The sequence below is a fragment of the Lolium perenne genome, chromosome 7, assembly GCF_019359855.2.
Source record: "Lolium perenne isolate Kyuss_39 chromosome 7, Kyuss_2.0, whole genome shotgun sequence".
In the NCBI taxonomy this organism is placed as follows: Eukaryota; Viridiplantae; Streptophyta; class Magnoliopsida; order Poales; family Poaceae; genus Lolium; species Lolium perenne.
Genome location: NC_067250.2, coordinates 155,107,826 through 155,129,157, shown reverse-complemented (window position 1 = coordinate 155,129,157; position 21,332 = coordinate 155,107,826). Strand labels below are relative to the sequence as shown.

Sequence of the window (21,332 nt, the reverse complement as noted above, 5' to 3'; positions counted from 1 at the left end):
AGGTGGCGCGTGAGAAGTGGGAACTTGACAGACAGATGTTGTCACTACTTCGGCGACGTTGCCTAAAAGAAATTCCACGGTGCTGCTAACGTTGACTACCATTAGACTGGGAAAACGTGTAAAGCGCAAAGTACAAGGTGGACGTACCATCGTTAACTTTAATATATAATAGTTTTCTAAAAAATACTTCAATATATAATATATAGTATTGTGAAAGGCCTTATGTATTTGGGTGGAGGGTAAATCCGTCTCTTAGAGTGAACTGAATAATAAAAAAGGGAGAAATTCCCTCGTCTTATCCCATTCAGTTTTCTCAATCTTCAGTGTGTAGCAGGCTCGTCTCACCTCCACTCCCCCCTAAAACCCCAACATCCTCCTCCAGTACCCTATCCTCAGATCAAATGGTGGTGGTGGGTTCACGCGGAGAAGAGACCTCGCCCCTGTGATGCCCTGCCATGGCTGCCCGCGCGCTGGGCCCACCGCCTCTGCCTCCTCCCCCTCTCGGTACCATGCGGGCACCCCCGCGCGCCACTGATATCTCCGCTCCGTCGCCGCCCAATGGCTACCGGCGCAGCGCCACCGGTCTCAGCTCTGCGCTAACCGGCCACCGGGGAAGGTCTGTTCCTGGATTCTGTCCTTGTGTTGGTTGTCTGAATATCGTGCTGATACAAAAATCTTTTTGTGCGATTGTACTTAGTGGCCTGCTTCCGTCCATGTTTCTCACAAATTGGTAGTGTGATAGTTCAGATGGTATTTATGGTTGACTCTTTGCGAGTCAATTCTTTGATTCCTCCCCCTAATAATTCTGAAACTGTGAAATAATGTTCTCCAAATTCTGTTCTCATTATTTTTTCGAGAAAATGCAAAATCATTCATTGATAGATAGAAGTTGTTTACAAGCCTAGAGAGGCCACACCCAGGTACAACACAACACACTACAGCTAAGCCGCCGGAGGAAGGATCGCTGCAAGACCTGAGGCTCCTGCTGCCGCCCACGATCTGGCTTCCGCCTTAATCGTGTCGAGCAGGCCACCGAGGTCAGGCCGTGCGCCTTCAAAGATGACCGCGTTGCGCCGCTTCCACAGCCACCAAGCCGTGAGCATAATCACTGAGGAAGTTCCCTTTTGGGCAGCCGTTGGAGTCACCAGGACAGCCTCCTGCCACCAGTCCAGGAGAGTACCTCGTGCCATGTAATCCGCGAGTACGGGCAGCCGACCAGGATGCGCTCCATCGTCTCCATGAACTGGTCGCAAAGGACACAGCTAGGTTGATGCTGCAATCCACGATGGGCAAGTCTATCCACTGTCCAACAGCGATCCAAATTCTGTTCACATTATTGTATCGAAGGCAGTAAGAACTAAGAAGAGTTCATTACCTTCTTTAAAAAGAATCCATCGATTGATTTTTAAGAAAATTGTAAAGAAGACCCATACCGTGATTTCATCTATTGTTCTCATTCGAGTGGGCATTAGAAAGGTATTTTTTTGCTTGGATTGACGGAGGTTTCAGTTGTCATCCTCTGATTGCTGGCAACTCATATTTCTTCAGGCACAGTTTGTGTTCAGTGCAATTGACGGAAGCTGCTAGTGGAAATGTTCAAGTGGAAGCAAACTTGTCTCATTCCCCAACGGCATTCATGTCTACAGGACGTGGTAATTTCTTTGTTTAGGTTGAATGCTTTTAAATTCATTTTGGTACTATGTACAAGTTGGGAAAGGATGGATAGGTTACTTGACACTTTTATGGGCAGTTAAGGAAATTAAATATCGTTTTTTAGCCTGTAATTCTGTATCTTATTGTTTGGTTATCTCATTGAATTTGCCATCTGCTGTGCCAACGCAAAGTCACATATTAATTTAATAATGAAATATCGATGGAAGTTGGCATTTATTCCGTATCAACTGTAGTTTAGTGTATAAAAATTATGGGTACATCTTCTCAAACAGGTGTATGCATCTCGAATTATGTGGCTTTTCATTTGCCAATTTCAATGTATTCAAGTCTATTATGCAAATAGAACATTCAATGAAGTGCACATCTTATTTTTGTTGTTGTTGTGAATACGCGAAAGCCTCCTGTATCATTTCAATAAAAGCAGGGTGAGCTTTGTGTTATAGAACTGCGGCTCTCAGAGAGTTCCACACACCCAGATACAACACGACATCACTACTCTAAAGGGATTATGTTTCGCAACCCTGAGGCACTGGGTCATGCTAGGTCCTAGCTTCGTCCTAAACGGTGCGTAGCACGCGGCGGATATCGAACGAGGCTCGGTTGAAACTACAATTATTTCTATGCTTCCAGATCTGCCATGTAATTAGCATGACGACCAAAGCTAACCACGCCGCTTACTCGCATGGGAGAGGTGAATCGTAGAACTCCACCGGGTCTGGAATTCATCACCGATCTGTGGGCGAGAGGCGGTGGAGTGCATCCATGAGAGAGCACTTCATGCCAAGCCTGGTGCAAGAAGGGATAGTCTACTAGAAGATAACGCATGGATTCAGGCATCTGATCACAGAGAGTGCACCATGAGAAATGCAGCAAGCCACGGCGAGCGAACCTGTCTGAAGTCTAGCAGCTGCTCTCGCCGGCAAGCCAGGTGTGGAGACACACTTTGTTCAGTGCCCAAGTTCGCGAAGTGAGCTTCCAGTGTGGCGAGATCAGCGCATCCCCGAACTATGCCAGGTAGCAGGTTTTGGCAGAATAATCTCCACTTTTCTTCCAGCACCAACATATTGAATCTGGCTGACGGCTGAGAGAGACGTGGGGGAACGTTGTGCCAGAGCTCGACGTATGCACCATGCCGACCGTGCAGAGCTCCCTGAATGTCCCTCACCAAGGCTCGGTTGAGCAGGTCTTGCTGCACCTTGTGCATCCGTCTGTCATGTGGAGGGATGTGGCTATAAATGATAATAGTGAGTTCGCAAACTCCTTTCCCTCTGATCCACGCAGTCCTAGAAGTAGGTGGAGCCACCGTCGTCGACAATACATATCGTGGAGTGATGGAAGAGCTCCTGCACCTTGCGCATTTCTCGGGCTCCAACGATTCAACCCAGCACGACGGAGCGAGTACCGGTTCAGCAGTGGCTAGGCTCAAGGCATTTGCCGGGATGTCCTCCAACTCGATGTCCACCTTGTGCATTTTTCTCGGGCTCCAAACCCAGCATGATGGAGAGAGTACCGGTTCAGCTGTGGCTAGGCTCAAGGCGTTCGCCGGGATGTCCTCCAACTCGATGTCCACGTGGAAGCACAGGCTCGAAAGCGAGGCTTGCGAGTGGCGTGCCTATGGCTTAAGTTGTAGATGGAAATGAGGGGAGCAGAGACAATGATGGTCAGTGGAGTGCTGCCATGTGGTGTCGTCGAAGAAGAGAATGAGAAAGTCTTCAGGGGCATGGACATGGATGTTGAATGCATCTACGCCGATGCCAAGGGATGCGATCACTGCCTTGGTGACCTTAGAGGTCATGGTCTCCATGTTGTCAATCTCCGCCGAGCACAGGAAGACAAATATGGAGATGTCTCGGCGGTGGAGGGGTTGGCAGTGGGGGTGCGCGGCTCACCGACCAGCTCGGCAAGGGGGACCACCTGAGTGGGCGAAGATGGTAGCCCGGGTGTGCCTCCATGGCTGTGGTGGGTGAGGAGGATGGCACTAGTGCTGATGAGGTGGTTGCGGACGAGGAGCGTAGGTCCTGGTGCAGCTCAATGGGTGCGTGAGTGCAAATGGCCGCGCTCCCCCTCAAAGCTGGTGATCCTGGCAAAATATCTTATTGTCTCGACTTGTAAAATTGCTAAATTTAAATTTTTATTAAGCAAAACCATGCATTTTATTCAACCTTAGTGATAATCTATACTTTTGATATATTTAAGCTAAGCTGTAGCTATATGGTCGAAAAATATGTGCACCTAAAATTCTCTATCAGATTGTGGATGTTTTGAAGTTTATATCATCCCCAGTTTCTTTCTCACAGATGACTCGGCCATAACCTGTAAAGGATTCTGTACGATATCATGGAACCTGAAAGCAGATGTTCTGGATGGTTACATAATCTTCGTAACAGGCGATCCAGTTACCCTGGGTTGCTGGGAACCTGATATGGCTGTTCAGTTGGATCCTTCTATTAAAAGTAAAAATGAATGGAGGGCTGAAATAAAGGTAACTTCTCTTCTAACAGGAATAATTTTGGGCCGTGGTTGGTATGGTCAAGGTCAAGTAGCAAACAAACTGGACTTATGCAAAGTACATTACAAGTGAATTAAGTGTTCTGGAAGAGATCTTGCTTAATAAATAAAACATGCCTCTGTATGGATGTGTGTACTGTCCCTTTAAAAAAAATGATGTTTATGTTTGAACCATATTATTGTTTCAAGGAGAACCAAAAAGTTTCAGGAACCTTTTTCAGAATATGACAATTATTGGATTATATCCCGCTGTACATTTCAAGTGTTTTGCGTAGCTTAATTTTTTTGGTACCCTGTTCCTTCCATTTCCTTCCTCTATGATGTAGCATTGAGGCCAGCCACAATATTTTATCTTTTATGGCTGACTATTTTAGTGCGTCTTCCGTGAATGGTCTAAGGTCATGATGATTTATCATTTGATTTATAATTTATTGTAGTAGCATGTTTCTTCTACTACTATATTCAAAGAATTCTTGCAATTCAACAAATTCTCCTACATATGTGTATGCTTCAAGTTGCTTCAGTCCTCCCATATTACAACCAGTTGGCATGTTCCTCAACTCGATCTTTTTCTTGTTTTATTTGGCACCATGTAGCACTATCAAGAGGGGCTTTCAGTTGAGTAGCTTGATCGCACCACTAATAGGGAGCTCAATCATTTGCACACTGCACTTATAGCTTGTATCCTATAAATAGCACTATGCAATAAGCTTTTGGCAGGATCACAAACAGACTACTTCCCACACACTACCCGTGAACTAGCAAGGCTAACAATCAGAGCGTTGGTGAAGTTAGGATCCTGAGAAATGTCAACTCCAGTTCGAGGTGTTTCTGGCAGTCCGCCTCGCTAGCCGCGGCGTCCTTCCCCTTCACCACCACCAAGACGACCGTGCCACCATGATGCAGGAAGGCGCGGGGTCGTGGTTGAGCGTGTTGTGAAGGACATTGGCGGCGGTAGTTACCCGATGCTGACGTGGACGAACTACACCGAATGGAGCCTCCTCATGAAGGTGAAGCTGCAAGCTCGGGGCATCCAGGATGAAATTGAGGGCGCCGACGACTTCCAGGAAGATCGAATGGCGCTGGAGGCCATCTTGCAAGCGGTGCCACCAGAAATGATGGCTGGACTGACCGTCAAGCGGACAACGAAGGAGGCGTGGGAGGCAATTCGAGCCATGCGTGTCGGTTCAGACCGCGTGCGGAAGGGCAAGGTGCAACTGCTAAAGAAGGAATTTCAGATGATCTCGTTCTGCGATGGGGAGTCTGTTGATGATTTCGCGCTACGCCTTACTGATCTCGTCACAAGCCTCCCCACGCTCGGAGCACCTATCGACGAAACTCTAAGTCGTCGAGAGGTTTTTGCGAGTTGTGGCACCTTGCCCTGGCGATTGAGACCCTCCTTGACACTTCTGACATGTCATTGGAGGAAGTCACCGGCCGGCTGAAGGAAGCTGAGGAGCGCCTCGAGTCGCCTGAGCCGGCGTGTGAGCAGGGCAAGCTCCTACTCACCGAGGAGCAATGGGTAGAGAGGATGAAGGGGCTCCAAGGAAGCAGCTCTTCCAGACCTAGGCGTGGCAGCGGACATCGACGACGACAGCAACCGCGTAAGAAGGGTGGAGAAGGCGGTGACGATCGTGCAGCGGCTAGGGACAGCCCACGCGATGACACATGCCGCAACTGTGGTCGTCATGGACATTGGGGCAAGGAGAAACAAGGCATACTTGGCCCAAGCAGAGGAAGATGATGAGGAGCCTGCACTCATGGCGCAGGTCTGCACCACTCCTTCCCCTGCCATGGTGATGCAGCAAAGCATTGCTCCAGCTGCAGATATGCTGGTGCAGCAAAGTGACGCTCTAGCTGCTACCATGGTGGTGCGGGAGAATGTCGCTCCAGCCCCAATCGTTGTGGTGCAAGATAGCACCACTACAGTCGATGAGCCGAAAGCAAAGGCTTACCTGGGGACAAGCAGCGTCAATGAGCTCGAGGATGGAGTAAAGGCAGACAGGTTGCTGGACCCAGCCACAAGGCGTGTTCGCATCGCCCGTGAGGTTATCTTTGACGAAGAACGGGGCTGGGATTGGGCAGCAAATGGCAGCGAAAACTCGAGGAGCAACTTCGATGTGGAGTATATCAGCCGTAGTGCCACAAGTGTGCCTAGAGAAGTGTCCAGTTCAGCAGGGGACAGATCTGTGTCCTCAAGACATGGGACTCAAGGTGCCTCAGCCAGCGCACCACCCACACCTCCATCAGCTCCAACAGCAAGTGCTGCAACCGCATCAACTCCGGAATTCGTCATGCTACTAGCTGATGATGGTGATGATGACCGACTGGATGCTGCGCATGGCGACACACCAGTATGCTATCGCAAGGTTGAAAACCTGATTGGCGAAGAACCAATGCCTGGGATCGCACCGCGCAACCTCGGCTTCGAGCTACACTTGGCCAGCACGAGGGAGCCGTGCTCATTCGCAGAAGTTGAGCGCGGCAAGGCATGGCAGGCAGCCATGCACGAGTTTGTTGACCTGCCACACGGCCATCGACCAATAGGCCTCAAACGGGTCTATAAGTTGAAGAAAAATGAAGCCGGCGAAGTAATCAAACACAAAGCACGGTTGGTCGCTCGCGGCTTCGTCTAGCAAGCTGGCATAGACTTTGATGAAGTCTTTGCTCCCGTTGCTCGCATGGAATCAATCCAGCTGCTGCTTGCCTTGGCTGCCCAGGAGGGGTGGCCCGTCCACCACATGGACGTAAAATCAGCCTTCCTCAATGGAGAACTCAAGGAGGAGATCTATGTGAAGCAGCCACCGGGGTTCGTTGTCACCGGAGAAGAAGGAAATGTCCTACAGCTGCGCAAGGCCCTCTATGGTTTGCGGCAAGCTCCGCGGGCATGGAATGCGAAGCTCGACTGCACGCTCAAAGAAATGTGCTTCAAGCAGGGCGAGCAGGAGCACACAATCTACCGGCACATCACCGGGCGACGCAATCTTGCTCATTGGAGTATATGTGGATGATCTAATCATCACAGGTTCATCCAAGGGAGCAATTGAGAGCTTCAAAGACGAGATGAAGACAAAATTCCATATGAGTGACCTTGGATTGTTGTCATTCTATCTTGGAATTGAAGTCTAGAAACATAACGATATCATCAGCCTATGTCAAGCACACTATGCCTCACGCATCCTTCAGCTGGGAGGAATTGAAGGATGCAATCCAGCACACACTCCAATGGAAGATTGGCTCAAGCTGAGCCGTGAAAGTACAGCAAACGAAGTGGACGCTACGAAGTATCGGCAATAGTTGGCAGCCTGCGCTACCTCGTCCACACCAGGCCAGACCTGCATTTGCTGTTGGGTTCGTGAGTCGATTCATGGAACGACCCATGGAGGAGCACATGATGGAGGTGAGGAGAATTCTTCGCTACGTCGCTGGCACGACCCACTATGGTCTTCACTACCAACGGAAGACAAATGAGGCACATCTGATTGGACATTGACACCAGGAAGAGCACGAGCGGCACTCTTGGTGAGTTGGCAATCTCTCAAGCAAAGGGTGGTTGCTCAGTCTTCATGTGAGGCAGAATATGTAGCAGCCACAACTGCAGCAACTCAAGGAATTTGGCTGGCTCGACTTCTTGGAGAACTTCAAGGAAGAAAAGCCGAGACAGTTGAGCTAATGGTGGACAGCAAGTCTGCCCTAGCATTAGCCAAGAAGTCGAGCTCTAGTAGTACTGTAGGTACTAGTATGTTCTAGTGTATTCTACTAGTACTATCCATAGTCTTAGGTAGTAGCAAATTCTGGTTAGCTCTAGTAGTAGAAAGCTATAGAAGGATGGATGGTAGAAGAAAGCTCTAGAAGGCTTTAGAAGTTGTACCTATAGCTTTTATCCTATAAATAGCACTATGCAATGCAAGCTGCAGCAAGCTTTTGGAAGCATCACAGACTACTTCCCACACACTACCTGTGAACTAGCAAGGCTAACAATCTTCACATGTCCACAATCCTCAAATCGATGGCAAGCTTCAAGCATATAATTCATTCGAGATGCTTATCTTGAACTTGCACTTCTCAACCTTGATGACGATCACCACTTGCTGTCATCCTTTCATGGGCTATACGAGATCTTCCTTCTGATTCAAGCCCATGGAAAGATGCCTAGCCCACATAAGAACACCAAATACATGGATCATGGGTTAGTTCACAAAGCACAATTGACAAATGCTTTGTATTACCACGAGTTATCATTTATGCTCCGTGTGTTGACCAACATGAATCCAATCTTTGTACTTTGTCTTGGTCAACCACTCACCTTCACTCTTCATTAAGATGATGTCTAGAAGGCACCAATTGTCTCTTCACTCGAGGTGGGAGAGCAGATCGAGGGAGCCCCACAGGTCGAGCAGCGAGAGGTAGAGCAAGTTGACCCGGCGGAGGTCAAGCATGCGGTCCGCAAAGCCACGGATAGAGTGCACGGGGATGCGTCGGGCGTGAGCCGCCGTTGTTGTGGGTGGAGAAGGAGAGGACGGCGGAGAGGATGGCTGCCCAATGGTTGGTTGGGAAGTGATGAAAAGGATAGAGGAGAGAGGAGAGAGGGGCAGGTGGAGATATGAGATTGTAGTGGGGAGTTGAGAGAATCTGATGTGGAGTTTCCTTGCATGCGTTGCCAGTGCTCCCGATTGCCACCCCAAGTACCGGGTTCACTTTTTTGGTCGCCGGTGGGAGCAATTTTTCCTATTGGGGGTCGCCGGTGGGAGCAATTTTTTGGTGGATTTCCTATTGGGGGTCGCCGGTGGGAGCAATTTTTTGGTTTGAACCCCAATATGCTATGGGGGTCTAGAAATTGGAGAGGAACAATGGTGTAGAGCAACAAATGCTATGGGTGTTGCTGCTCTAACCAGTGTCTTTGGTCATGGCTTCATGTTTTTTTTTTTGTGTTGCTCGGTTAGGTTTTACTACTTTGCACAATTCTTTTGATTATAGATTTGTGTTGCTCGGAAGGCTTCGCCCCTTTCCCCTTCTTCTACAGTACATCAGATAGGCGAAAGGGAGGCGACAAGTTTTCCTCTTTCCGCCGCCGGCCAGACCGTCGGTTCCCTCTCTCTCCGCCGGCCGCTTCGGCGGCGGGAGAGCGGGGGAACCTCGGCTCTGTGGTTCCGGTGTGTAGATAGTAGGAGTAGTCTTCGGTCCGGCGGCGCTGTGGTGGCGGAGGTGTCGCCGGGGAGAATAAGGGTGCCTCAGCTCATTCGCCATGACGACTGTGCTCATGGTGCTGTCGTCCGTAAGCTGATGGTGGTTGGTGTTCCCGGTCGTGGTTGTCGAGGCGGTGGCGGCGACCACGACATGGGATTTTGTTCCCCTGCCTCGACCCTGCCTCAGCGACGCTCGCTCCGGCGTCCCTGCGAGGCTAGTGGGAAGATGTACAGGAGTCTGCGGAGGATGGGCGATCTGGAGCTTGGTCAGCGGCAAGCGGCAGGCGGATCCGTTCGTCTTCCTCGACGGCGTCGAGCGGAGGATTCCGATTCGGGATTCGTGGAGCTCGGGGATGTTCCCCGGCCGATGCGCCACAACCGCCACGGTTTCGCTCTTTGGGGTGGACCTCATTTTCGGCTCGTAAAGCCTCAGCGCGATGGAGCTCCTTTGGATCTTCGGCTGTTCCCGCGGCCTGCGTTCCGGCGTTGGCGGAGAGCAGCGGCGGGCGATCTGGAAGTTGGTTGCAGAAGCCTCCAAGGCGTTTTCTGTTTTTTCTCTTTTCTGCGAGGTCTTTTCTGCAAAGTTCTTGGACACCTGTCCTTCCTAGGTCTTTCTAGGGTGTTCTGCGTGTGTGTGTTGTTCTTGTACTGTTGACTTTGAACACGCAGTTACTTTCTCAAAAAAAAAAAAAAGTACCGGGTTCACTTGGAGATTGCTGGCGCCTGTTTGGGGCTCGTGCTGACGTGGATTTCCTATTGGGGGTCGCCGGTGGGAGCAATTTTTTGGTTTGAACCCCAATATGCTATGGGGGTCTAGAAATTGGAGAGGAACAATGGTGTAGAGCAACAAATGCTATGGGTGTTGCTGCTCTAACCAGTGTCTTTGGTCATGGCTTCATGTTTTTTTTTTTTGTGTTGCTCGGTTAGGTTTTACTACTTTGCACAATTCTTTTGATTATAGATTTGTGATAGCAACGAACATCGTATATTTGGAGGATGAGACATGTATGTTACCCTTCCAACTAGCATTTTGAACTCACCACTTTACAAACAGGTTTTCTACAGGGAGGAAATGTTTTTGTGTCAAATGCCATAATTTCATTGGCATTCCTGGTATTTTCATTGTTATTATCATAAACATGACGGTCATTTATAGTGATTAGTATTTTTTTGTTATTTTTTTCATGCTTTCAGGTACCATATGGGGTGCATTTCAAATATAATTATTTTGTTCGAGAGGAAAAAGGTTCCTCTGATGATATCATATGGAGGCCTGGTCCTGACTGTTCCTTATCGATACCTTCAGTTAGCCGGAAAAAACATGTCATCCTTGTGAAAGATCTGTGGATGAAAACCAGTGTGGCAGGTATTCATCCTCCTCGGGGATCTTGGCTGATGGAAGCTGATTTTCATGAAGATCAAATTGAGGAGAGTGCGAAGTGTGAGAGCATTGTGAAATCCCACTCTGTTATAGATGTGGTGGATCGGGCTTCATCGGTAGGTAATGTTGCACTACCACACATTTTCGTTTAGTAAGTATTAATAGAGCCCCATTAGAGTTGCTGAACACTTAAATGTGTCCAGTTGATTGGCAGGTGCGCATATTATTCTGAGACTTGGGAATGGCACAACATCAGGCATACAGAGTCCATCCATCAGTGTGCATGATGATTTTACTACAGCTGAAAAACCAAATTCAGTTAAAGTTAATGTGGACCAACATGAGAGAAATCAGCCTGTTGAGGAGCCATGGATTATTGGATCTTTTGTCTCAGCAGAGAACTCTGTTTCACCAGTGGAACTCAAGAAAGACAGAAGGAAGTTCTTGAATACAGAAAAGGATTCGAGTGAAGTAACAGAAAACATGCCTGAACAGGACCAGCCTGTGGAGGAGCCATGGTTATATCAATCTTTGCTGATATCAAACAGACCTGGTGTTAAAACTAAAAGCAAAATAGAAGCAAAGGATATTATAAAAAATTTAAGAAAAATCGAAAAAACCCCAGCAGCTTTGGAGGATCATATCCCTGCCACTGGTGAACATTCACCAAGAGTCATATTAATTAACTCCTCTATATGCAGCATGCAGAGGATTGCTGTATTGGAAGATGGGAAACTAGTTGAACTCTTGCTGGAGCCTGTAAAAAACAATGTACATTGTGACAGTATTTATTTAGGTATAGTAACAAAACTTGTGCCTCATATGGGAGGTGCTTTTGTTGACATTGGAATTTTGAGACCTTCACTTATGAGCATAAAGCAAAACCGTGATCCATTTGTGTATCCTCAAATTGTCAAGGACATTAAAGGAGGTTATGCTAATGATTCTGATTATAATGATGAGAGCCATCCGACATACGACGGTGATGATGATGATCATGATGATGATGATGATATTGCTGATGAGGAGTTCGCACATGAAGAAAATGATGATTCATCAACATTTCTGCCTGACAATGTTAGCGAGAATGGACAAAGCATGGACTTTGTGTCTAGTTCTAAGATAAAGATGATTGGTGGTGCTGAATTCGGAAGTGTCACTGGTTGTGATGATGAAAAGGATGATGAAATTGATGATCACATGGAAGACGAATACAATGATGATCTCTTAGCAGGAGAACAGTCAGAGATCTCCAATGATATTAAGAAATTATCTTCGATTCAACATGCTTTGAGGGAATCTAACAATGATACAAATGGATGTAGGTGGTCTCAAGTTCGCAAGGGCACAAAAATTATGGTTCAAGTTGTCAAGGAGGGGTTGGGTACCAAAGGTCCAACACTGAGTCCATTTCCATGCTTAAGAAGCCGATTTTGGGTATGTAAGATTAACATATATAGTTAGTTTTTTTTTCTTTTCGACATGGGGAACGGAGCCCCGGCCTCTGCATCAAAATGATGCATACGACCTTTATTTAAACATATATAGTTAGCTATCTCATGCTTGTTGAGCATTACATTTTGAATCCTTTATTATCTCTTGTTTGCCTGGTACAACAGCCACACAAAAAGATGATCTTAGACTGCTAAAGTTATCCTTCATTTTCAATGCAGCAAAAATTATCCTTCATTTCCGAATACAGCCTAGCTAGTTCAGGTGTGGACAACTATTTGTGTCTGCACCCCGCTGCAAGAATATGCGGACATGAAAAGTGTGAAGAAAAAAAATCAAAGATGTAGGAGCTGCTATAACATATGCACTTGCAAGACATGCTATAAAAGGCTATTTCCTGCTTCATTGTGCAAGAAACCTTTCTGACTTTTGATCTCGAAGGAAACAATGATCTTAACTTACCGAAGTAATTTCACTTATGGGCATTTTCCAACCCTTATTCAGACAGTCTCTAAATAGTATGTATAGTACACATAAAAGCAAATAGATTAAACACCTCGAAATTGGTTATAGCTTGCTACATCATACACCCTCCATTCCAAAATGAATGGTGTGCTTGATTTTTCATGATCACAAATGCATGCTTTTGACTACGATTGACTTATAATCTGCATACAAAATTAGTAAAAGGGCATAAGACATAGAAATATGTTGCACGAAAAATACAACGATATTATTCTTTCTTGTCCCATCCACCACGTATATTAGTGGTCAAAGTTTTAAAATCTTGACCGCGCACATACTTATGTGTCTTATATTTAGAATAGGAGTATGTTCTGCTGATGGGTGCTATTATGTGCAGGTATACGATATATTTTTCAGCTACCTATCATTATTTTCTTAACCATCCCTTCCATATAAATTGCAGATATTGGTTTCCCGTGGTAACAAAGTTGGAGTGTCAAAAAAGATTACCGGGATAGAGCGCACCCGGTTGAAGGGGGTTACAAAGTTATTACGTCCTCCTGGATTTACTCTGACGGCTCGTACAGTTGCTGCTGGCCATTCATGGGAAGAATTGCAGAAGGATCTTGATCGCTTGTTATCTACCTGGAAAGGAATAATTGAACATGCTCAATCTGCTGCCTTAGCTGCTGAGGAAGGTGTGGAAGGTGCTGTTCCTGTGATTCTATATAGATCAAAGGGTCAGGCTCTATCTATAGTTCAAGATGATTTTAATGAGAAGGTGAGCTAAGTTCGTATACTATTTATAGACAGCACAACTAATAGATTTTTATGACGAGTTCACTTTTCAAATGCTTTACTGAATGCTGATTATCTGGTATTTTTCACTTAGGTCAAGAGGCTGGTTGTGGATTCCCCTCGTACCTACCATGAGGTGACTAGCTTGATGTGTGATATGTTTATAGTCGTTTAAACTTTTGAAGAAATATTTCTTGTAATTATTTTCCTTCACTTTGATCCTTGCTATATGGTTGTGTAACTCTAGGCAGAGGTTGAGTTCTATATGTCTGTTTGCAGTTTAAGAAGTCGACACTTGGAACCATGTTTCTCTCAAATAGTTCTGCTTACTGTTTCTTCTGTCACATAAGCCTACTAATTAAAAAGGATAGTTATACAGTTCATATTTTACTATTAGCATACTAGTGTTATATTAAACATGTAAGTAAAACATGAGTGCCCTAGCTTTGTTACATTTATGGGACATTTTCCTTTCTGAGTATAAATTCACATTTCCAGACCCGTTCAGATAAAAAATGTTTTCTATCTTGCATTTTTAGGTTACAAGCTATCTCCAAGAAGTTGCGCCTGAGCTGTGTAATAGAGTTGACCTCTATGAGAAAAGAACTCCTATATTCGATGAATATAAAATTGAAAAGGAGATCGACAATATTCTTTGCAAAAGGTATAATGTCTCTTCCTGCATTACTGATGTAGTTTTACAGATCCTAATGTTTTTTCTTGCTGCGTCTGATAGTTGGGAGCCGTTCCACTGAACAAAACTGCATGTCCAGCTGTATATTCAAGATTGATAAAGTATAGCTTTATTATGTGTGGACCAGGGAGCTTGAATTTGTGGGGTAGTGATGAAGTCATCTTTGCATTGCTGTAACCATGTCTTGTATCACTTCCTAACCAAGAACGAATTGATTTAATGAAACTAACTCAAATGGCAGAGTGTGACAACTACAGTGGCTTGGTGTTGTAGGTATAAGTCTTTGTTAACTTAGAAGTTGGCTTTGTAATTGCTGATCCATGATGGGCAACAAGTCTTTGTGAAGTAGGTGTTTGTAATTATGGAATATAAATCTGTTGAGAAGCAGACAATAAATGTTTGATCAAATCGATATTAGAGATGGTTATAAATGGCTGCATTATTACAGATAGTGTTCACTTTGTTGCAGGGTTGTGCTACAGAATGGGGGTTCTTTAATTATAGAACAGACTGAAGCTCTAGTTTCTGTTGATGTCAATGGTGGTCACAGTATGTTTGGTCAAGGGACGTCACAGGAGAAGGCTATTTTAGATGTCAACCTGGAAGCTGCAAAGCAAGTATGTGCTTTATGCTATTTCTCTGTGGGAAAACCGTATATTTGCTTCGGAACCATGTCATCACTTTTTCTATGTAGTTTTGCGGTCACTTATCTTCAATTTCATTGCTTCAATTGCTAAGACGCAATTCTTTGCTCTTTCATTGTCTTACAGCACTGGTTTGCAAGATTGCCTACATTTGTTGGTCTTGCTTCTTGTAACGAGTAAACATAGTTATGAGGAAATATTGACTCCAAATTAGCAGTCAATTGTTTACAATTGTCGTATGTCCTAGAGCTGTTGTATTAGTAATTTTTACTTATACCAGCACCTTTCCAAGCTGTTGGTTATGTTCCATTAGTCTATTAATTCCATATTGTTAGCTATAATTAGTATCAGTGCATCACATGCTCGTGCCATATATCTGCATTAGTTCTTCTATATATTGGTTATCTAATCCCAAGGAGGATGACCTAAAGAGTGGGCTGCTCACACAATCGTAATGTTTGCACCTTCAAAAGAGATTGCACTCTTTTGGGTAGAATGTGTGAAGTCATAATGCAAGTAATAATGTAGTATTAGGGTTTTGTCATGTTGCAAGTTTTACAGAATTACTGTCATTTAGGTGATTGTGTTGTGAGAGGTGATATCAAGGTTTTTAAAAAGCGATAGGCGTAGATTCCTAGTTTTTCCTCTGCCTAGCACCTATCTTGCCTAAGGGCATGCCTACCACAATTAAGCGCAGGGCGTTCTGCTGTCGCCTAACGCCTAGGCATGCTTCAGCGCCCGCCTAGTCGCACTTAAAAAAAAATCATGAGTGGTATCAATGTGTATGTTTCATGAAGGAATTGTTCTTTATTTCGTTTCATGTACTATTACATAAACAATCATCTCTTAGGGCCCAAATTTTACTTCATCCTTCTGTCTTTTAAGATGAGCAGTGAACATCACAGTATATCTCTCATTTCTCAACTGAAACTGTCAGCCTTCGTTAGGACACTGTACCATATATTACTGATATTGTACTTGCGTTGCTATACCAGTTATCAGCCTGCAGAAAACTGCTTTGCATTATGACAACATACCTGCAACTCCTACTTGTGTTTTGTAGCAACCAAGTATGCAAAATTACTAGAGTAATGAACTTGATTGCTGATCTTGAAATTTCCTCAATACAGATTGCTCGTGAGCTGCGCTTGAGGGATATTGGTGGCATCATTGTTGTTGATTTTATCGATATGATAGATGATTGTAAGATATTACTTTGACTCTGGTAGAACTAAGGGTCATCTAAATGGATATCCAGGATTGTGCATTATACTTAGATTCTCACTCCATTATACTTACATTTATCTGATAAATTTTGAATCATAAACTAGTACTGTTTGTCAGCAATATTTTCTTGGAGTTTACTGGAATGTAGTTTTTTGTTTAAGTATCATTCTGTGAGCTGTACTTCTCATGTTATCATGTGCTAGCTATCACATAAAATAGGATATTGCTTGTTGATTATAAATTCTACTCTTTAGTGTAACGATCATCCAGAAGATTTTATTGACCAGCATTTTGTACTCAGTCACATCTCACATGCATATCAATGTTGTCACTTGTCAGTAAGATTCGGTGTGGGGTTTCTTGTATGAATATAGATGCTTTCATGTTTACTTTTTATAATATGTAACTGGATGCTGGTAAAGTTGGTTGATCTTTCAACAAAAAAATAGATGAATTTCACTCACTATATATATATAAGAAAATTGGGTATCTTATCTGGATCTTTGCAAAAGTTAGGAATTGTATGTCTTGAGTTTTCCATATGCGACTATTTCTCTTTTGACGGGAAATGCATTATCGAATTTGGGTAATGCAAAAAGTGTCATTCATCTCAAAACTGAAACTTAATGAAGTTTTAAGAGCTCCGCTTATGCTCTGAATGAATTCTGGTACAGGTAATAGAGAGCACTCCCCTTGTACCAGTTTGTCATCCTTCATAGTGGTTGGTTATGTTGTTAGCTGACATTGTCCTGAATCTATTATGCCATTCTCATTTTTCTTCTGATGTTGTTATGTTCGAGGCTGATGCTTTCCTGGTTATTTAATCAATATTTCTTGCACTTGATAACGTCCTGTCAGATTATGTCTATTTTCACTTGATGTCTGCAAGATTATGCATGTTTTCTTCCTTGCTATTCTTTTATCCTTGGTCTAATGTAGGATTTCTCCTCAGCAAACAAAAGACTAGTGTATGAAGAAATGAAGAAAGCAGTAGAAAAGGACCGGTCAACCGTTGGTGTTTCAGAATTGTCAAAGCTGGGTTTGATGGAAATAACTAGAAAAAGAGTATGTGCATGACCTCTTCTTCTGACACTTTGTCAGCATGCTGACACTAATCCAACAGTACACCGTTAAAACTTCAATCATATAAGAATATGCAAGAAATCTTGTTGGTTCTTAGTTGGAGTTATTAGTGGCAAAATAGTTCTTGCTTGGGTCAGCTTGGTAGCATGCTGACACTAGTATTGCATATTGGGCTATAGTAAGATGTTCAAACCAAGGGTATTGAAAGAAGGCCTAAATAAACGAAAAAATTGAACACACTAATCTTATGGTATATTTTCATTTTGAAGTTCACGATTTCAAGTGCAAGAAATTGTAAGTTATGTCTCCTGAGCTGATTAATCCATCATTTTGATTTGCAATTTTTTCCTAACCCATTCTTCTTAGGGTGCAAACTCTGACAAACAATATATGCCATGGTTTTAACGAGAATAACTATTCACTATGTTGAAATTAGTGGACATGGATGTGTGATTCAGAAGTTCATGTTGCCAGTACATGTTCAGACATTACCTTTACTTGTTCCAAGTTTTCTATTTTCTCATGTCCTCCCTCTTATCGTTATGGTATATCATGATTTTCTGATATATGGGGATTTTAATCACAAAGCATAAAAATGCATCATTTGGATACTGCAAACAAAAGTTAGTCCATCAGTAATAACGATAAGTTTATTATCTAAATGACCTAAAAAATATTGTAATGCTGAAATCATGTTTGTCTAACAACATACTTACTACTATTATTTGTTTTTTTACTTTTGAGTCATGCTGACATCCCTCCTTCAATTATTCTGTTGCCGCTAATGTTTATATACTTGTGGGTATGCAGGTTCGACCTAGTGTTACTTTCATGATCAGTGAGCCTTGTTCATGTTGCCATGGTATTGGTCGTGTTGAAGCTCTTGATACGTCCTTCTCTAAGATAGAACGTGAAATCTGCCGACGCCTTGTAAGTTCTAAAAACATATGCTAGTTTGTTGTCTGTTTAGGGTTTAGGGTTTTAGGGTTGTAAGTTCTAAAAACATATGCTTGTTTGTTGTCTGTTCTCACTGTATCACTTTAGTTTGGTATTGTTAGAGGAATAGGAACATGCATATATAGGTTAAATACTTCCATGATAGTTTATACCTATATATATAGGAAGCTCCAATGGGGCACCATACCCAAAATATATGCGATTTTATTTGAATTATACCAAATATATATAGGAAAATGACTCTACTCCTATGTGTACGTACTCCCATGTTCCAATGTACCATATAGATGAATAAATTATATCGCTATCATTTCTGATATACTTCATTATAAATAACTAGATACCTCAAGTGTGACAAATATGCAGAAAACCCCTCATACAACGGGAATATTATGAATACGCACAACTGGATCTACCAAATTTTCTAGACATAATTTGAAACAGTATTGATGACCCATGGAACTTATACGGACAGAGATCCTCTGACGTGGTCAGTCCTGCTGTGCCCTGACTTTGGGCCACTGACAGGTGGGGCCCACCAGATGTAGGACCCACCTGTCAGTGGCCCAGAGTCAGGGCACGACAGGGTTGCCCACGTTAGAAGATCCCCGTCGAACTGATACGGTGATACCATATGCTTTGTTTTATGTCTGCTGATAATATTACTTCATTTGGGATTATGATTAACCTTTTTCTTCTGGCCACGGTTTATATTATAGCCAAAGTTCTAGAAATAGAACTTCAGGTCCATAGTTTAGTAAGTGTTCTAGTCAGTTATTGACAAGAAACATTATCACCTTTTTGATTGAAACAGGCCACCTGTAGGCATAATTTCGATCCAGAGAAACCAAAGTCATGGCCAAGATTTTTGCTTAGGGTGGACCATGAGATGTGCACGTACTTGACATCAGGCAAGAAGACTAAATTAGGGCTCCTTAGCAGCTCCCTCAAAGTTTGGGTTTTGTTGAAGGTACAGTATTCATATGTTTCCTTTTCCATTTGCACCCGCCATGAATCTTTAGTAACGATAGTTTTAATAGCACTCACTTGGTTAAATGAAAATAATTCAGATTGCTCGAGGTTTTACACGTGGTGCATTTGAATTGCTACCATATTCCGACGAGGAAGACACAGACGAGCAGAAGGAATCACCAGCAGACTCACCACCTCTCAGGGACGCAGGAAGATCCAAACTGTCCGTCTTTCCTATTAAGAAATGGATGAGCCGTGCAAAGCGAGCCAAGTGAATTTCTTGCAAAGAAGAGTGTATTTTTTTGTTTTTGCAACGAACTGAACTAAAAATTCCCAGATCAGTAAGAGCAGATTTTCTGTGGGCCTTGCTTTTTTCGGACGGCGATCACAAATACCGGATATTCACGTCTATGTGACTCTAGTTTGGACAAGTACTTTTGTTGTTTTTGTAGCTTGCGACTCGAGGTGAGAGTGGGGCAAAGGCCGCACCTAATCCAACCCATACCAAGTGATGTTCTGTGACGACCTAAACCAGATAGATAGCACGAACTGGGATTTGGGTTTGAGAATTTTTTTTGTTTGAACAAGTGTCCCGAAGGACCACGGCATTAATTGGGAAGCGGTGATACACAGGGAATTACAACAGGGCCCATTACATAAAAGAAATTACAAACAAGTCCTTGGACATTGACAGAATGGACCTTCAGCTGGAAACCAGAAACGCGATCAAGTCCATCCTTCTGCTTGGGGTCCACCGCGTCGCCACCGGGTTTGGTGCCACTTGGGGCGGGGAGGATGCCATGGCACTCAGCCTTGGCCTCCAAATAGAAGAAACATGGCCGCCACATGGGCATGAAGCTTTAAGGTTGAGAGCTGCTGAGAAGGGCTAAGCCCAAGGGTGTGCCCGATCTTCACGGATTTGGATGGGATTCGTGGGGGAGGTGGAAGAACACGAAGAACACGAGTGGAAGGTGGGGTGGATCGAAGATACAAACGCAACACACACACAACCGGTTGTTCTTCGTTGGCCCGATACACCAACCCAATGGAATTGCAAGAAAAAGACCCACAAGGAGTAGAATCCGTCACAAAAGATTGGCAATAGCAATTGATAGAGTTCCAAAGAGGAAAAGAGTGCAAATAGATAGAATTGCAAAAGCAAAAGATCCAAAACACTAGAATTCCTAGAATGGAAGAGATCAACTACCTAGAAGAGTTGATAACTTCGTAGATTGATAGATCAAGAAGGGTTTCCCGCAGGAAGGAGCAAAGCTCATGTTTTCTCTTACATCAAGTCTGGATCTCGGATCTGAGCCAACAAGGCTATTTATAGTTGGTGGGGCGAAGGGGTAAGTTACATGCTGAATCTGCTAGTTTTGGTGCTGAAACGCGGGTAGGCGGAAGTTCCGGCCTTAGGGGGCGGAAGTTCCGGTCGGGCGGAAGTTCCGGTCCTGGAGGGCGGAAGTTCCGGTCGGGGCGGAAGTTCCGGCCAACTTTCGGCCTAGTTCCGGAAACGTCGGATTTCCTTGCAGTAACATCCCGGGACGTTTTGGCGCATTTTCGGAACTAGGGCGGAACTTGGGCGGAAGTTCCGGTGGCCGGAAGTTCCGGTCGCTCGGGGCGGAAGTTCCGGCGGGATCCTTTTTTCTGGGCGCTGGAAGGCATCTGGCCAGAAGTTCCGGTCCTGGGGGGCGGAAGTTCCGGCTGGGGCGCTGTAGCTCCATCTTCTTCATTTCCAGCTCCCTCTCCATTGGCTTGGTCTCCATGGCTTGCGTCTTGACCGATGTACCTGATTGAACACAAGGTATTTGCATGAAGTAGCATGCCATCCAAAGAGGTATCAAATGCATACGTGGAAAGGAGCGAATTCACCTCTTGGTGTATGGCTTGGGCTCGAGCTCGTGTCATTGGGCCACGAGGAGGGCTTGTCAGTCTTGATGTACTATCGACCTTGGGTAGGGCTACATCATCCCCCCCTTGGGAAAGAGTCGTCCTCGACTCTATGGTCTCTTCATCTTCATGGTATGGTGAGAGGTCGGACACATTGAATGTGTTGCTCACCAAGTACTTGGACGTTGGTATGTCAATGACGTAGGCGTTGTCGTTGATGCGCTTGAGGACCTTGATGGGACCATCGCCTCGAGGCTTGAGCTTGGAGTTTCGTTCTTGAGGGAAGCGGTCTTTGCGAAGGTGTAACCACACTAAGTCTCCTTCCTTGAAGATCCTTGCCTTCTTCTTCATGTTGAGTCTAGTGGCTTGAAGAAGTACTTGTTCCTCGATTGTTGCCCTTG

At 44.5% G+C, this 21,332-nt stretch overlaps 2 protein-coding genes across 3 annotated transcripts; both read left to right on the top strand.

The window, feature by feature from the left end:
- Window positions 1–314: 314 nt before the first annotated feature.
- LOC127300941 (ribonuclease E/G-like protein, chloroplastic) lies at window positions 315–19,472 on the top strand. 2 transcript variants are annotated; one of them, XM_051331135.2, is made up of 14 exons: window positions 315–616; window positions 1,549–1,652; window positions 3,972–4,156; window positions 10,563–10,869; window positions 10,964–12,186; window positions 13,130–13,447; window positions 13,559–13,600; window positions 14,004–14,128; window positions 14,628–14,775; window positions 15,933–16,005; window positions 16,982–17,094; window positions 17,923–18,042; window positions 18,884–19,039; window positions 19,140–19,472. In XM_051331135.2, exons 1-14 carry the CDS (start codon window positions 456–458, stop codon window positions 19,314–19,316), a joined length of 3,252 nt encoding a protein of 1,083 aa, XP_051187095.1. In that variant the 5' UTR covers window positions 315–455; the 3' UTR covers window positions 19,317–19,472. The 2 variants fall into 2 exon arrangements, with proteins under 2 accessions (XP_051187095.1, XP_051187097.1); XM_051331137.2 differs by lacking the exon at window positions 3,972–4,156 and having other exon boundaries at window positions 476–616.
- On the top strand, window positions 4,200–10,419 carry LOC139833073 (uncharacterized). Its single transcript, XM_071823225.1, is given in 4 exon segments — window positions 4,200–4,208; window positions 5,034–5,525; window positions 5,527–5,552; window positions 5,554–10,419. Coding segments are annotated over 4 exon segments (900 nt in total). The 3' UTR covers window positions 5,927–10,419.
- Window positions 19,473–21,332: the final 1,860 nt, after the last annotated feature.

What these genes read in the sequence shown, in the direction of transcription:
- LOC127300941 (XM_051331135.2), top strand. Translation starts at nt 456, where the DNA reads ATGGCTGCCCGCGCGCTGGGCCCACCGCCTCTGCCTCCTCCCCCTCTC. An exon ending in AATGGAGGGCTGAAATAAAG is followed by an intron (nt 4,157 to 10,562) that starts GTAACTTCTCTT and finishes TCATGCTTTCAG; the next exon opens with GTACCATATGGGGTGCATTT. An exon ending in TGGAAATAACTAGAAAAAGA is followed by an intron (nt 17,095 to 17,922) that starts GTATGTGCATGA and finishes GTGGGTATGCAG; the next exon opens with GTTCGACCTAGTGTTACTTT.